This window comes from Pseudophryne corroboree (assembly GCF_028390025.1).
Source record: "Pseudophryne corroboree isolate aPseCor3 chromosome 3 unlocalized genomic scaffold, aPseCor3.hap2 SUPER_3_unloc_3, whole genome shotgun sequence".
In the NCBI taxonomy this organism is placed as follows: domain Eukaryota; kingdom Metazoa; phylum Chordata; class Amphibia; order Anura; family Myobatrachidae; genus Pseudophryne; species Pseudophryne corroboree.
The window spans coordinates 1586899-1604040 of NW_026967519.1; the positions used below are offsets into that span (position 1 = coordinate 1586899).

A 17142-nucleotide genomic window follows, 5' to 3' on the forward strand; every position below is an offset into this window, starting at 1 on the left:
GTGAGAGCATTAGTGTAATTAGAGACACTGGTAACCGTGAGACTGATTAGTCTATTATTCATATCTATTCAGGGTAGTATGATGATTATGTGAACTTCTCCTGAATAAAAGGACTTTCATCATAACGATATCTATCCCTGTCCATCTCACTAAACATTGGTGATACAGAACATAAGTTGAATGTGTGCAATTTACTAAAGCAATGAATATTAAAGATTGATTACACATGTGAACACACCAACAAACACACATCATACTTAGAGCATCAATTTATTGTGATAGAAGAGTCTCCACATTTGAACCTGTCAACATATGGCGTCCACAAATACAATGTTTTTTTCAAACTTGTAATATTACCACATGCAATACAGAGAACTATTCCTTGAATTGCTACCATTTGCTCTCTCTATCATCAAAGTCCTACTATATCAGGGGACTTCGTTATTCAATATACTCTAGACCAGGGGTGGGCAATTATTTCAGATGAGGGGCCACTTGACACTTTCCTGTCAGTATTCGGGGGCCGCACACAAAATAGCAGCCCCCCCCCCATGCGCCAAAAATATAGGGACGTGGCTTCGTGTGGAAGAGGCGTGGCCAAAACATAATACAGATTCATATTAGGCTGCACAATAGTATCCATTATTCAAATTATGCCACACAGTAGCGCCACTTACACACATTACACCAGGTAGAGCCCCTTTTACACATATTACGCCAGCAGAGCCCGTCACACATTATGCCAGGTAGAGACCCATTTTACAGATTACTCCAGGTAGAGCCCCTATTACACATCACGGCAGGTAAAGCCCCCCTTTACATGACACATTAAAGCAGGTAGAACTCTCTTTTACACACTGTAGGGGGGGGGGGGGTTGGTTAGGCTGCGTCCAGGTGGGTTAGGATTAGGCTGTGAGGAGGGGAGGTTAGGGTTGGGCACAACCCTCGGAGGGTTAGGCTACAGGGGGGAGGTTAGGTTTAGGCAGCGGGGACAGGAGGTTGGGTTTAGGCAACCATGGGGGGTGGTTAGGGTTAGGCACCAAGGGAGGAGGTTAGCGTTATGCTGCGGGGAGGGAGGGTTAGGGGGATGGGGAGAGGGGAGAACACCCCTTACTCACCCCTGTTGGTTTCGAGATATCGGGATCCTGGCGTCGGTATTTTGACTGCCGGGATCCCAAACGGCGGTGAATCATACTGATCCAACACATACACAGAATTACAGATGCATAGTTACACAGATACATATACAGAGTTACAGACATACAGTATACACAGAGTTACACAGACACATATACAGACACATACAGAGCTACAGACACATATAGAGTTACACAGAGACATATACAGACACATACACAGAGTTACAGGCACATTATCATATACAGTTACACAGACATAATATCATTTATGGTCCCTCTTACCTTAAACACTGTCACTGCATGGAAACTTTGACAGGTCCATCATCCTGTCTGCCAGTGCCATGCATGTTGCATGTTAAACTGCAGGAGCATCAGGGCTGTGCTCCGTGCTGGGTAGCCCCGCCCCCACCCCTGCTGGGACACTGTTTCCTCCTTTCTGGTAATCAGGGATGTCCCATTGAAGGAGGGGGGCCCAGGACACATGCCCGAGAGACCCCTGTGACTGAGAGCCCACCTCTGACTGCAGTGCAAAGCAAAGTCCTTCCCCTTGTCTCAGAGGCGGATCTTTGCCTGGCTGGCTGGGACTCGGAGGGTAAGTGAGTAGCAGGCCAAGGAGGAGGAGGAGCTGTGCAGGCTGACAAGGAGCAGGAGGGGAAAGATCACATAGTGCCGGCTGCGGCAAATAGAGCCGCGCAGCTGCAGGCATCAGCTCGCAGCCGCTGCCGTTGACCTGGGCTGGAAGCTGGCCGGGACATGGAGTCGAAGTGCCCACATCAGGGCTGGAGCACTGCGGCAAAAGACTCCATTGTCTCCGGCAGTTCCGCCCCTGGACTGGCGCCGGTATCTTGGAGGTAGTACTGCCGAGCAATGACAAGCAGCTCAGCTGGTCGGGCCGCTTGTCATTGCGCGCAGGTGGGCGGCAGCGGGCCGGGCAGGATCGGTTCGCGGACCGCATCCGGCCCGCGGGCCGTATTTTGCCCACCCCTACTCTAGACACTCAGGTGCTACATAAGTAATCCTATCTCTACACCTTGCCAGAGTAACCGTGGAAGTACCGCCTTTTTAAATGTTCTCACATCTATATTTTCTCTTTTCACGTTTATGTTTGTATGTGATCATTTTAACCTCTATGTTTTGCTGTGTAATCCCCATATAAAGGGGGCATTTTAGAAGGTGAAGCAATAAAAGCTAAGTTTTAAAGGAATTAAAATCAATATGAATTTCACTTGTGCGCCCAACCAAGCAACTACTTTTGGTTTCCTTTTTTTGTTTGCAATAAATTGAGTTGCATATGGGCTGCACCCCCATATTATTATCTCTATTATTAGAGTGACATACTACAATGGGGTTTATCTAGTCAACACAATTTAATTGACTGTATAGTGTGCAGATACATTCCTCCCTTTTCTTTCAGACTCTGATTATGTTGCCACGTGGTCCTCTTGGCTAGACTTTAAATCTACCTCCACCTACATAGCCCAGATCCCACTAGACTCATCGTGATATTGCTTTCCTATGTCAACCACTTCAATGTATAGAAACCACACTTGTGCTTGGGAACGATTACTTAGCTCACTCATTCCCCTTCCCTGACTCTACCCCTTCCCCCCTCTACCCTTTGTCTTGTCTTCTTTTCATTATTATAAGCTGTAATTCCACTGTACTTCGTTGTGCCATTATTATTATTATTATTATTATTTTTTCCTTTTTTTCTATTTCTTTTTTGTGTTTTTGATGTTCTGTGATATATTGGTCTGTTGACCCATGTATTTCCATGGTATTGAATTGTTTGTAATATCACTACTTCTTTTGAATAATCAAAATAAAGAATATATTTAAAAAAAAACGACAGGTGCGTGCAAGAGATACGGTCGGTGGCCCGAAGAATTGCGGGCCACTTTCGGCATTCAGCCACCGCGTGCCGCAGACTGGAGCACCAGCAAACACTCCTGAACCTGCCCCGCCATCATCTGAAGCAAGAGGTGGTAACGAGGTGGCATACAACACTCTATATGCTTCAGAGGATTGCGGAGCAGTAAAAGGCCAATCAAGCCTATACATCTGCCTACGATATAGGCAAAGGGGGGGAATGCACCTGACTCAAGCGCAGTGGAGAATGATTTCAACGTTGTGCAAGGTTCTGCAACCCTTTGAACTTGCCACACGTGAAGTCAGTTCAGACACTGCCAGCCTGAGTCAGGTCATTCCCCTCATCAGGCTTTTGCAGAAGCAGCTGGAGAGATTGAAGGAGGAGCTAAATCGGAGCGATTCCGCTATGCATGTGGGACTTGTGGATGGAGCCCTTCACTCGCTTAACCAGGATTCACGTGTGGTCAATCTGTTGAAATCAGAGCACTACATTTTGGCCACCATGCTCGATCCTAGGCTTAAAGCCTACGTTGTATCTCTCTTTCCGGCAGACACAAGTCTGCAGAGGTGCAAAGACCTGCTGGTGAGACACTTGTCAAGTCAAGCGGAACGTGACCCGTCAACAGCTCCTCCTTCACATTCTCCCGCAACTGGGGCTGCGAGGAAAAAAGGCTTAGAATTCCGAGCCCACCCGCTTGCGGTGATGCAGGGCAGGCTGGAGCGAGTGCTGACATTTGGTCCGGACTGAAGGACCTGCCAACGATTACTGACATGTCGTCTACTGTCACTGCATATGATTCTGTCACCATTGAAAGAATGGTGGAGGATTATATGAGTGACCGCATCCAAGTAGGCACGTCAGACAGTCCGTACGTATACTGGCAGGAAAAAGAGGCAATTTGGAGGCCCTTGCACAAACTGGCTTTATTTTACCTAAGTTGCCCCCCCTCTACTGTGTACTCCGAAAGAGTGTTTAGTGCAGCCGCTCACCTTGTCAGCAATCGGCGTACGAGGTTACTTCCAGAAAATGTGGATAAGATGATGTTCATCAAAATGAATTATAATCAATTCCTCCGTGGAGACATTCACCAGCAATTGCCTCCAGAATGTACACAGGGACCTGAGATGGTGGATTCCAGTGGGGACGAATTAATAATCTGTGAGGAGGGGGATGTACACAGTGAAAGGGGTAAGGAATCGGAGGATGAGGAGGAGGTGGACATCTTGCCTCTGTAGAGCCAGTTTGTGCAAGGAGAGATTGATTGCTTCTTTTTTGGTGGGGGCCCAAACCAACCAGTCATTTCAGTCACAGTCGTGTGGCAGACCCTGTCGCTGAATGATGGGTTTGTTAAAGTGTGCATGTCCTGTTTATACAACATAAGGGTGGGAGGGAGGGCCCAAGGACAATTCCATCTTGCACCTCTTTTTTCTTTAATTTATCTTTGCATCATGTGATGTTTGGGGACTATTTTTTGGAGTGCCATCCTGTCTGGCACTGCAGTGCCATTCCTAGATGGGCCAGGTGTTTGTGTCGGCCACTTGGGCCGCTTAGCTTAGTCATCCAGCGACCTCGGTGCAAATTTTAGGACTAAAAATAATATTGTGAGGTGTTCAGAATAGACTGGAAATGAGTGGAAATTATGGTTATTGAGGTTAATTATACTATGGGATCAAAATGACCCCCAAATTCTATGATTTAAGCTGTTTTTGACAAAAAACACCCAAATCCAAAACACACCCGAATCCGACAAAAAATTTTCAGGGAGGTTTTGCCAAAACGCGTAGGAATCCAAAACACGGCCGCGGAACTGAATCCAAAACCAAAACCCAAAAAATTTCCGGTGCATATCACTAGAATTCACCCAAGGGTTCTAATGGAGCTTCACTCTGAACTTGCAAAACCGCTATTTTTGATCTTTAAGGATTCAGTAATATCAGGTATGGTTCCCAAAGACTGGCGTATAGCGGAAGTAGTGCCTATATTCAAAAATAAGATTTTACTTACCGATAAATCTATTTCTCGTAGTCCGTAGTGGATGCTGGGACTCCGTCAGGACCATGGGGATTAGCGGCTCCGCAGGAGACAGGGCACAAAAATAAAGCTTTAGGATCAGGTGGTGTGCACTGGCTCCTCCCCCTATGACCCTCCTCCAAGCCTCAGTTAGGATACTGTGCCCGGACGAGCGTACACAATAAGGAAGGATTTTGAATCCCGGGTAAGACTCATACCAGCCACACCAATCACACCGTACAACTTGTGATCTGAACCCAGTTAACAGTATGACAAACGTAGGAGCCTCTGAACAGACGGCTCACAACAATAACAACCCGATTTTTTTGTAACAATAACTATGTACAAGTATTGCAGACAATCCGCACTTGGGATGGGCGCCCAGCATCCACTACGGACTATGAGAAATAGATTTATCGGTAAGTAAAATCTTATTTTCTCTGACGTCCTAGTGGATGCTGGGACTCCGTCAGGACCATGGGGATTATACCAAAGCTCCCAAACGGGCGGGAGAGTGCGGATGACTCTGCAGCACCGAATGAGAGAACTCCAGGTCCTCTTTAGCCAGGGTATCAAATTTGTAGAATTTTACAAACGTGTTCTCCCCCGACCACGTAGCTGCTCGGCAGAGTTGTAATGCCGAGACCCCTCGGGCAGCCGCCCAGGATGAGCCCACCTTCCTTGTGGAATGGGCCTTGACAGATTTAGGCTGTGGCAGGCCTGCCACAGAATGTGCAAGTTGAATTGTGCTACAAATCCAACGAGCAATCGTCTGCTTAGAAGCAGGAGCACCCAGCTTGTTGGGTGCATACAGTATAAACAGCGAGTCAGATTTTCTGACTCCAGCCGTCCTTGAAATATATATTTTCAATGCCCGGACAACGTCCAGCAACTTGGAATCCTCCAAATCGCTAGTAGCCGCAGGCACCACAATAGGCTGGTTCAGGTGAAACGCTGACACCACCTTAGGCAGAAACTGAGGACGCGTCCGCAGTTCTGCCCTGTCCGAATGGAAAATCAGATATGGGCTTTTATACGATAAAGCCGCCAATTCTGATACTCTCCTGGCTGAAGCCAGGGCCAGTAGCATGGTTACTTTCCACGTAAGATATTTCAAATCCACCGATTTGAGTGGCTCAAACCAATGGGATTTGAGAAAATCCAAAACTACATTAAGGTCCCACGGAGCCACTGGGGGCACAACCGGGGGCTGTATATGTAGCACTCCTTTTACAAAAGTCTGGACTTCAGGAACTGAAGCCAATTCTTTCTGGAAGAAAATCGACAGGGCCGAAATTTGAACCTTAATGGACCCCAATTTGAGGCCCATAGACAATCCTGTTTGCAGGAAATGTAGGAATCGACCCAGTTGAAATTCCTCCGTGGGGGCCTTCCTGGCCTCACACCACGCAACATATTTTCTCCAATGTGGTGATAATGTTGTGCAGTCACCTCCTTCCTGGCTTTTACCAGTGTAGGAATGACCTCTTCCGGAATGCCTTTTTCCCTTAGAATTCGGCGTTCAACCGCCATGCCGTCAAACGCAGCCGCGGTAAGTCTTGGAATAGACACGGTCCCTGCTGAAGCAGGTCCCGTCTTAGAGGTAGAGGCCACGGATCTTCCGTGAGCATCTCCTGAAGTTCCGGGTACCAAGTTCTTCTTGGCCAATCCGGAGCCACGAGTATCGTTCTTACTCCCCTTTGCCGTATAATTCTCAGTACTTTTGGTATGAGAGGCAGAGGAGGAAACACATACACTGACTGGAACACCCACTGTGTTACCAGAGCGTCCACAGCTATTGCCTGAGGGTCTCTTGACCTGGCGCAATACCTGTCCAGTTTTTTGTTGAGGCGAGACGCCATCATATCCACCTTTGGTTTTTCCCAACGGTTCACAATCATGTGGAAGACTTCTGGATGAAGTCCCCACTCTCCCGGTTGTAGATCGTGTCTGCTGAGGAAGTCTGCTTCCCAGTTGTCCACTCCCGGAATGAACACTGCTGACAGTGCTATCACATGATCTTCCGCCCAGCGAAGAATCCTTGCAGCTTCTGCCATTGCTCTCCTGCTTCTTGTGCCGCCCTGTCTGTATACGTGGGCGACTGCCGTGATGTTGTCCGACTGGATCAACACCGGCTGACCCTGAAGCAGGGGTTTTGCCAGGCTTAGAGCATTGTAAATCGCTCTTAGCTCCAGTATATTTATGTGAAGAGACATCTCCAGGCTTGACCATACTCCCTGGAAGTTTCTTCCCTGTGTGACCGCTCCCCAGCCTCTCAGACTGGCATCCGTGGTCACCAGGACCCAGTCTTGTATGCCGAATCTGCGGCCCTCTAACAGATGAGCACTCTGCAACCACCACAGAAGAGACACCCTTGTCCGTGGCGATAAGGTTATCCGCTGATGCATCTGCAGATGCGACCCGGACCATTTGTCCAGCAGATCCCACTGAAAAGTTTGTGCGTGGAATCTGCCGAATGGAATCGCTTCGTAAGAAGCCACCATCTTTCCCAGGACTCTTGTGCATTGATGCACAGACACTTTTCCTGGTTTTAGGAGGTTCCTGACAAGTTCGGATAACTCCCTGGCTTTCTCCTCCAGAAGAAACACCTTTTTCTGAACCGTGTCCAGAATCATTCCCAGGAACAGCAGACGTGTCGTCGGGTTCAATTGAGATTTTGGAAAATTCAGAATCCACCCGTGCTGTTGCAGCACTACTTGGGTTAGTGCTACTACGTCTTCCAGCTGTTCTCCGGACCTTGCCCTTATCAGGAGATCGTCCAAGTAAGGGATAATTAATACGCCTTTTCTTCGCAGAAGAAACATCATCTCGGCCATTGCCTTGGTAAAGACCCGAGGTGCCGTGGACAATCCAAACGGCAGCGTCTGAAACTGATAATGACAGTTTTGCACCACGAACCTGAGGTACCCTTGGTGTGAAGGGCAAATTGGGACATGCAGGTAAGCATCCTTGATGTCCAGGGACACCATAAAGTCCCCTTCTTCCAGATTCGCTATCACTGCTCTGAGTGACTCCATCTTGAACTTGAATTTTTGTATGTACAGGTTCAAAGATTTCAGATTTAGAATAGGTCTTACCGAGCCGTCCGGCTTCGGTACCACAAATAGCGTGGAGTAATACCCCTTTCCCTGTTGTAGGAGGGGTACCTTGACTATCACCTGCTGAGAAAACAGCTTGTGAATGGCTTCCAATACCGTCGCCCTGTCTGAGGGAGACGTTGGCAAAGCAGACTTTAGGAACCGGCGAGGGGGAGACTTCTCGAATTTCCGCTTGTAAAGCCCCAGCGTCATGCTGAGGGCTTTGCAGAACCCGGGGAGGGCTTCTGTTCCTGGGAAGGAGCTGCTTGCTGCCCTCTCTTACCCTTTCCTCTGCCTCGGGGCAGATATGACTGTCCTTTTGCCCGCTTGTTCTTATAGGACCGAAAGGACTGCGGCTGAAAAGACGGTGTCTTTTTCTGTTGGGAGGGGGTCTGAGGTAAAAAGGTGGATTTCCCGGCAGTTGCCGTGGCCACCAGATCCGATAGACCCACGCCAAATAATTCCTCCCCTTTATACGGCAATACTTCCATATGCCGTTTGGAATCCGCATCACCTGACCACTGTCGCGTCCATAAACTTCTTCTGGCAGATATGGACATCGCACTTACTCTCGATGCCAGAGTGCAAATATCCCTCTGAGCATCTCGCATATAAAGAAAAGCATCCTTTAATTGCTCTAAAGTCAATAAAATACTGTCCCTATCCAGGGTATCAATATTTTCAGTCAGGGAATCCGACCAGACCACCCCAGCACTGCACATCCAGGCTGAGGCGATGGCTGGTCGCAGTATAACACCAGTATGTGTGTATATACTTTTTAGGGTAGTTTCCAGCCTCCTATCAGCTGGATCCTTGAGGGCGGCCGTATCAGGAGACGGTAACGCCACTCGTTTTGATAAGCGTGTGAGCGCCTTATCCACCCTAGGGGGTGTTTCCCAGCGCGCCCTAACCTCTGGCGGGAAAGGGTATAATGCCAATAACTTTTTTGAAATTAGCACTTTTCTATCTGGGTTAACCCACGCTTCATCACATACATCATTCAATTCCTCCGATTCAGGAAAAACTACAGGTAGTTTTTTCACACCCCACATAATACCCCTTTTTGTGGTACTTGCAGTATCAGAGATATGTAAAGCCTCCTTCATTGCCGTGATCATATAACGTGTGGCCCTACTGGAAAATACGTTTGTTTCTTCACCGTCGACACTAGATTCAGTGTCCGTGTCTGGGTCTGTGTCGACCGACTGAGGTAAAGGGCGTTTTACAGCCCCTGACGGTGTCTGAGACGCCTGGGCAGGTACTAACTGGTTTGCCGGCCGTCTCATGTCGTCAACTGATTTTTGTAATGTGCTGACATTATCACGTAATTCCATAAACAAAGCCATCCATTCCGATGTCGACTCCCTGGGGGGTGACATCACCATTACCGGCAATTGCTCTGCCTCCACACCAACATCGTCCTCATACATGTCGACACACACGTACCGACACACAGCAGACACACAGGGAATGCTCTATTGAAGACAGGACCCCACTAGCCCTTTGGGGAGACAGAGGGAGAGTTTGCCAGCACACACCCAAGCGCTATAATATATATGGGAACAACCCTATATAAGTGTTGTATCCTTATAGCAGCTTAAATATAGTAATATCGCCAAAAAAAGTGCCCCCCCTCTCTGTTTTACCCTGTTTCTGTAGTGCAGTGCAGGGGAGAGTCCTGGGAGCCTTCCTCACAGCGGAGCTGAGCAGGAAAATGGCGCTGTGTGCTGAGGAGAATAAGCCCCGCCCCCTATTTCGGCAGGCTCTTCTCCCGGAGTTTGTGAGATCTGGCAGGGGTTAAATACATCCATATAGCCTCAAGGGCTATATGTGATGTATTTTTAGCCATAAGAAAGGTATTATACATTGCTGCCCAGGGCGCCCCCCCCAGCGCCCTGCACCCTCAGTGACCGCTGTGTGAAGTGTGCTGACAACAATGGCGCACAGCTGCAGTGCTGTGCGCTACCTCATGAAGACTGAAAAGTCTTCTGCCGCCTGTTTCTGGACCTCTTCAATCTTCGGCATCTGCAAGGGGGGTCGGCGGCGCGGCTCCGGGACCGGACTCCATGGCTGGGCCTGTGTTCGATCCCTCTGGAGCTAATGGTGTCCAGTAGCCTAAGAAGCCAATCCATCCTGCACGCAGGTGAGTTCACTTCTCTCCCCTAAGTCCCTCGATGCAGTGAGCCTGTTGCCAGCAGGACTCACTGAAAATAAAAAACCTAAAAACTTTTTCTAAGCAGCTCTTTAGGAGAGCCACCTAGATTGCACCCTGCTCGGACGGGCACAAAAACCTAACTGAGGCTTGGAGGAGGGTCATAGGGGGAGGAGCCAGTGCACACCACCTGATCCTAAAGCTTTATTTTTGTGCCCTGTCTCCTGCGGAGCCGCTAATCCCCATGGTCCTGACGGAGTCCCAGCATCCACTAGGACGTCAGAGAAAAGGGAAGTAAAGCTGAACCAGGGAATTATAGACCAGTTAGTCTTACATCATAGTGGGGAAAGTATTGGAAGGTATTCTAAAAGATAGTATTCAGAAGTTCCTTGAAGTCGGTAAGGTCAATAAAAAGGAATCAACATGGGTTTATGAAGGACAGATCCTGTCAAACCAACTTACTTGGCTTTTATGAAATAGTAAGCGCAAACCTAGATCAGGGTAAAGAGGTGGATGTAATCTTTTTAGATTTTGCCAAAGCATTCAACACTGTACCACACATGAGACTTATCTACAAGCTACAAGAAACAGGGCTAGGAAGCACAATATGCACTTGGGTCAAAAACTGGTTAGATAATAGGGAGCAGTGCGTTGTGGTTAATGGATCTTTTTCAAATTGGACTGAATTGCTAAGTGGTGTGCCAAAAGGCTCAGTATTAGGACCGCTATTGTTCAATATTTTCATTAACGACCTAACAGAAGGTCTAGAGAGCATGGTGTCAATTTTTGCAGATGATACCAAATTGTGTATAGTTTATAATGCGGAGGGGGATGCTGAGTCGCTTCAGAACAACTTCGTTAAATTAGAAGCTTGGGCAGCGAAATGGAGAATGCACTTCAATACAGACAAGTGTAAGGTAATGCACTGTGGTAACAAGAACAAAAATAACACCTACCTACTAAATGGGGTAAAATGAAGGGATTCTGTACTGCAAAAGGACTTAGGTGTCCTCATAGATAGCAAACTAAGCAGTAGTATCCAGAGTAGGACTGCAGCAAAGAAGGCTAATAAGATATTAGCATGCATAAAATGGGGAATTGATGCTAGGGACGAGAGTATTATACTCCCGTTATATAAATCACTTGTGAGGCCACACCTTGAATACTGTGTACAATTCTGGGCACCTTACTACAAAAAGGATATCCTGGAGCTAGAAAAGGTTCAGAGGCGGGCGACCAAACTAATTAAGGGTATGGAGACGCTGGAATACGAGGAAAGGCTGGCAAGACTAGGCATGTTTACACTGGAAAAGAGGAGATTAAGAGGGGACATGACCAACATTTACAAATATATAAGGGGACAATATACAGATCTTGCGCAGGACCTGTTTTTGGTTAGATCAACACAGAGAACTCGTGGACACTCGCTCAGGTTAGAGGAGAGGAGATTCCGCACAATACGGCGTAAAGGCTTTTTTACGGTAAGGACGATACGTGTTTGGAATTCCCTGCCTGAGGGAGTTGTAATGGCCGACTCAGTCACACCTATAAGAATGGGTTAGATAAATTCCTAATGGATAATGATATCCAGGGTTGCGGGGCATAGTCACGCACTATGGTTATTATAAAAAAGAGGGGTAAAATGTAACAGCAGTCATCAACTTCAGTCAAAATTTTATACAAAATAATCGTGCATAGAAGACCACAAATAGGTTGAACTCGATGGACAATTGTCTTTTTTCAACCTTAGATACTATGCTACTATGATGTGTATCTAAGTGGCCCCATAGCTGCTCTCTCCATTACACTACATGACAGTCTCCTCTTACCCAGTGATGTGAGGGGCCGGTGATTCTCCATCATCACGTCCTTGTACAGACCCCTGTGTTCCTCTATATACTCCCACTCTTCCATGGAGAAATAGACCATGACATCCTCACACCTTATAGGAACCTGACAAACACAATGATACAATCATCACCCAGACACATCCCCTGGTGTTACTGTATAATGTCCCATTCCCAGCAGTCACCTCTCCAGTCATCACCCAGACACATCCCCCGGTATTACTGTATAATGTCCCATTCCCAGCAGTCACCTCTCCAGTCATCACCCAGACACATCCCCTGGTGTTACTGTATAATGTCCCATTCCCAGCAGTCACCTCTCCAGTCATCACCCAGAAACATCCCCTGGTGTTACTGTATAATGTCCCATTCCGAGCAGTTACCTCTCCAGTCATCACCCAGACACATCCCCTGGTGTTACTGTATAATGTCCCATTCCCAGCAGTCACCTCTCCAGTCATCACCCAGAAACATCCCCTGGTGTTACTGTATAATGTCCCATTCCCAGCAGTCACCTCTCCAGTCATCACCCAGACACATCCCCTGGTGTTACTGTATAATGTCCCATTCCCAGCAGTCACCTCTCCAGTCATCACCCAGACACATCCCCTGGTGTTACTGTATAATGTCCCATTCCCAGCAGTCACCTCTCCAGTCATCACCCAGAAACATCCCCTGGTGTTACTGTATAATGTCCCATTCCCAGCAGTTACCTCTCCAGTCATCACCCAGACACATCCCCTGGTGTTACTGTATAATGCCCCATTCCCAGCAGTCACCTCTCCAGTCATCACCCAGACACATCCCCTGGTGTTACTGTATAATGCCCCATTCCCAGCAGTCACCTCTCCAGTCATCACCCAGAAACATCCCCTGGTGTTACTGTATAATGCCCCATTCCCAGCAGTCACCTCTCCAGTCAGCAGCTGAATGATCTTATTGGTGAGTTCCAGGATCTTCTGGTCATTGTTCCTCTCATGTATCAGTGAGGGAGGTGGAGGCACTGGGATGGGGCTCTGTGTCCTGCTCAGTCCATCCAATACACGGATACAGTTGTTGGGTGTCTCACACTTTCCAGATGTCTTCTTCACTACTGTGTAATTCTTTATACACAAAGTATATAAAACTGTTTAGTAATAACATATGACAAATGATTTGTAATTCCTCAAATAAATCCATTTTATACAAATCAATAAGTCATTCCATTGTGACACTCCAAACCCCTCCCTCACCACCCCAGTCAGGTCCCTATGTAATTTGAAAGATATAAAAGAGTGATGTCACTGTGACAGTCCCTGTCTCCCTCCCAGTTATTAAAAGAGACAATAGTGACATCACTGTGACGCTCCTAGACTCCCTCACCTCCCCAGTCAGGTCCCTGTGTTAGTAATAAAGATGAGTGATGTCACTGTGACACTCCCAGACTCCCTCACCTCCCCAGTCAGTAGGTAGATGATCTTCAGGGTGAGATGTAATATCCTCTCAGTCATGTGATTCCTGCCCGTGTCCATCCTTAGTGAATCCATGACTTATACAGGACAGCTGTCACCATCACGTGAATTCTAGTAAAGTCTCTCTGGTTCCTCACAGCTCTACCTACTAGGAATAAATATAACAACTATAATAAACACCACAGAGCAGACATGTAACATGGACACATTTTAATGCAAGACTGGTGGACCGATCTCTCAATTCTTCATACATCATACGCAACTATGTGATTCCCTTCATGTGCACCTCAGTCTTATCACTACATGTAGCTGAATGGACGTGTCACAGTGTGCCAGAACGTTCACGCACGCGTCCCTGTTCCAGAGTCTCCCATTCAGTCCTGACCCAGTCTGTCTACTGCAATTATACACCTCACCAGTGTATACCAGGGTCGCAACCTGCATGACGTGTAGCCCAAACCTACTACAGTTTTCTCCCCACGCTCTTTTTTCCGGGCGGTACGCCCTGGAAAATTACTCTGCCGCCCGGCACGTTTACATGGTCTACAGTCAGACTGCACTGTGACGCTGACGCACAATACTTATTCCTCGCGATTGGCTGCCCCACTCATGCCCTGACGTCAGACGCGCCACCTGACCGTCCTCGCTCTCACGCAGGTCCTCGGCTGTCGCGAGGTAACTCCCTCGTCTCGCTCCCTGTTTCATGATGAAACTAATGCACCTCCTGTAGCCACACGTCCTGCAGGGAATCGCAGCTGTAGTGAGCTGCATGCGCTCTCCCTGGTCTCGTGAAACCTCTCATGCAGTAAGGTCAGCTCCTCGTCCATAGCCATGAAGTAGCTCCTGAGCAAATCTGTGCCCTCTCTGCCACCCTACGAGATGAAGGAGAAGAGCCCCCCGCCCCTTGAGCTGCAAAGCTTCCACTACATCCAGTGCTACGGGTCCCTGGAGAAGGGGGAGAGGGCGCTGTTGCTAGGGCAGCTGGCAGCAGAGTTCGGGCTCAACCATGCCCAGGTGGCAGAAATCAGCAGCAAGCTGGTGCAGGTTCAGCAGAAGAGGGACCTGGGCACTGTACTGCGGGTGGAGGACAGGCTGAGGTACTACCTCACACCCCAGTATAAAGTCCTCTTCAGCCATATTAGTAAGCTGGAAGGGGGTATGAAGCTCCTGGTGGACCTCAGAGCTGACCTGCTGTTATGTCTAAGCTGGCAGATGTCCCCACCTTAGGGTAAGATGCCTTGTGTGTGTTCAGTTGTGTATTGCATGGACCATTCGTGGGTTTACACTCTTCAGGCTGGCAATGCCACCAGGTTACTTAGATGTATGTATCTTGATAGAAGCATCTACTACTGTGCGGTGGTGTATAAGGGACCATACTGTGTGGGCATAATGTGAATTGTTACTATTGTGTGGCCACGCCCCTTCCATGTGAGGCCACACACCCTTTTGCACTAAGTCCCCCACCCGACTGCTACTTGATGCCACCCGGCTGCCAACATTTTCTGGGGAGAACACTGAACCGTCTTGGTAAACTCTGCGCCTCTGTTCTGGGAATACACCAATCCTAAAGTACGGATCAGCTATATCCATCTGGGATTTGGGACAGGGCGTAACCGGACGCTCGCATGTAGGCTGAGTGTATTGGGGCGTGTATCACGGGTGTGTAGGTGGAACTAAGGGATCTATCCCCGTACCAAATATGGGGCTGCGTGACGGGCAAAGAGTCACACGTATTTCCGTGCACGTAGTGTTGTAGCACTTGCAGCCGACTGGAGTGCTCGTGCCCCTGAGTGACCATCACGCGTGTCAGGGCAGTTTCGGATCATGTAGCTTCTGCCGGCTACGAGCTGGTACGCGCAAGAGCGTGATGTCTGAGATGTTACTGCTGTGTCCAGTCTAGGTAGCCATGGACCAAACCATAGCCCCGATGTTCCTCGTTTTTGCATGTAGGCTGCACGTCTATGCAACTACGAATGGATTTGCGACGGCTCCGGTGGGTGTGTCTTTATCTCTGAGTGGCAGCAGCACTTGCTAACATCAGCGGTTCTGTAACCTAGAGAATAGCGTTTGCTAATGCATTAGCGTACACACATGAAATAGACCCAAAGTCATATTGATAATAAAGAAGCCCCACTGTCACCGATCTTCCGCCCTCCACCCCACTCTCTCTACCCAATGTTATCATGGAGTTTTCTCCCACAGGGGGCGTTTCAAATGGTTTTATTTGGCGCCCTGCATCCGGCGCAGCAAATCAATTGTTGCTCTGGCTAAGCGTGCGTGAGGTGGGAGACCATTATTTCCCCTCTCGCCCCGGCGCCTGACAAGCGTGAGGAACAACGGACATCCGGCACCGGAATAAACATTTGCATATCGCCCCATCTACAATGACGGGAGCCATAGGAATACGCTGATACCAACCCAACAGTGGCCTCCAGCAGCCAATCAGAGACCGAGCACCAACCAGACAATACGATGTCACTCACCTGGTATACACAGACCTCCCAAACTAATCACTATACAAAAGGTCACACATGTAACACACTGATCACTATACACAGGTCACACACATGTAACACACAGAGCACTATACACAGGTCACACGTGTAACACACTGGTCACTATACACAGGTCACGCGTGTAACACGCTGATCACTACACACAGGTCACACCTGTGACACGCTGGTCACTACAGTACACACCTGTGACACACTGGTCACTACACACAGGTCACACACACGTAACACGCTGGTCACTACACACAGGTCACACCTATACCTCCCAACATGACCCTCTCCAGGAGGGACACAATGCTCTGCTTCTGGACTTTTCTCTTAATGTATGATTGCCGGCACCTGTGTTGATCAGGTTAATGGATGAAAAAGGTGTTTCAGCACAGGTGATGGCAATCATAAATTATGAGGGAAGTCCAGGAGCAAAGCATTCTCTCCCTCCTGGAGAGGGTCATGTTGGGAGATATGCACACCTGTGACACGCTGGTCACTACACACAGGTCACACACACTGATCACTATACACAGGTCACACACACGTAACACACCGAGCACTATACACTATACACAGGTCACACCTGTAACACGCTGATCACACCTGTGACACGCTGGTCACTACAGTACACACAGATCACACCTGTGATACGCTGGTCAATACAGACAGGTCACACCTGTGACACACTGATAACTATACACAGGTCACACACACATGTAACACACTAAGCAGTATACACAGGTCACACACACATGTAACACACTAAGCAGTATACACAGGTCACAGGTGTAACACGCTGATCACTACACACAGGTCATATACCGGATAACAATGAGCGGTACCGGGGAATCTCCTGAAGTTGGCTCTGCAAAGTAGTTGTTTTGAGCTGACAGAGCCTGCCCCTAACACTAGAGGCCGCGTGTTTATATATTGAAACCTGCTATTACGTCGGACATTTTCCTGAAGACCAACCATCGCTCTGATACATGAGCGGTCTTACACAAAATGGCGCCCGCACAGGAGACATCATATGACCAGTAGCTGGGCAGACTGAGGCTGACACCCTATTTC

The 17142-nt window shown here is 48.3% G+C and overlaps 1 protein-coding gene across 5 annotated transcripts in view; it reads right to left on the bottom strand.

Moving 5' to 3' along the window:
- LOC134983950 (gastrula zinc finger protein XlCGF57.1-like) overlaps positions 1 to 17003 on the bottom strand; it is a 340397-nt gene extending 323394 nt beyond the window's left edge. Inside the window, exons 1-4 of one of the 5 annotated variants that reach the window (XM_063949570.1) lie at positions 16894 to 17003; positions 13550 to 13712; positions 13028 to 13219; positions 12099 to 12222 (exon numbers count right to left, since the gene is read on the bottom strand). In XM_063949570.1, the coding sequence (XP_063805640.1) occupies positions 12099 to 12222; positions 13028 to 13219; positions 13550 to 13642 (409 nt within the window). In that variant the 5' untranslated portion in view covers positions 13643 to 13712; positions 16894 to 17003. Of the gene's footprint in view, positions 1 to 12098; positions 12223 to 13027; positions 13220 to 13549; positions 13716 to 16893 lie in introns of all 5 variants that reach the window. The other 4 variants (XM_063949568.1, XM_063949572.1, XM_063949571.1 and 1 more) reach the window with 4 other exon arrangements.
- Positions 17004 to 17142: the final 139 nt, after the last annotated feature.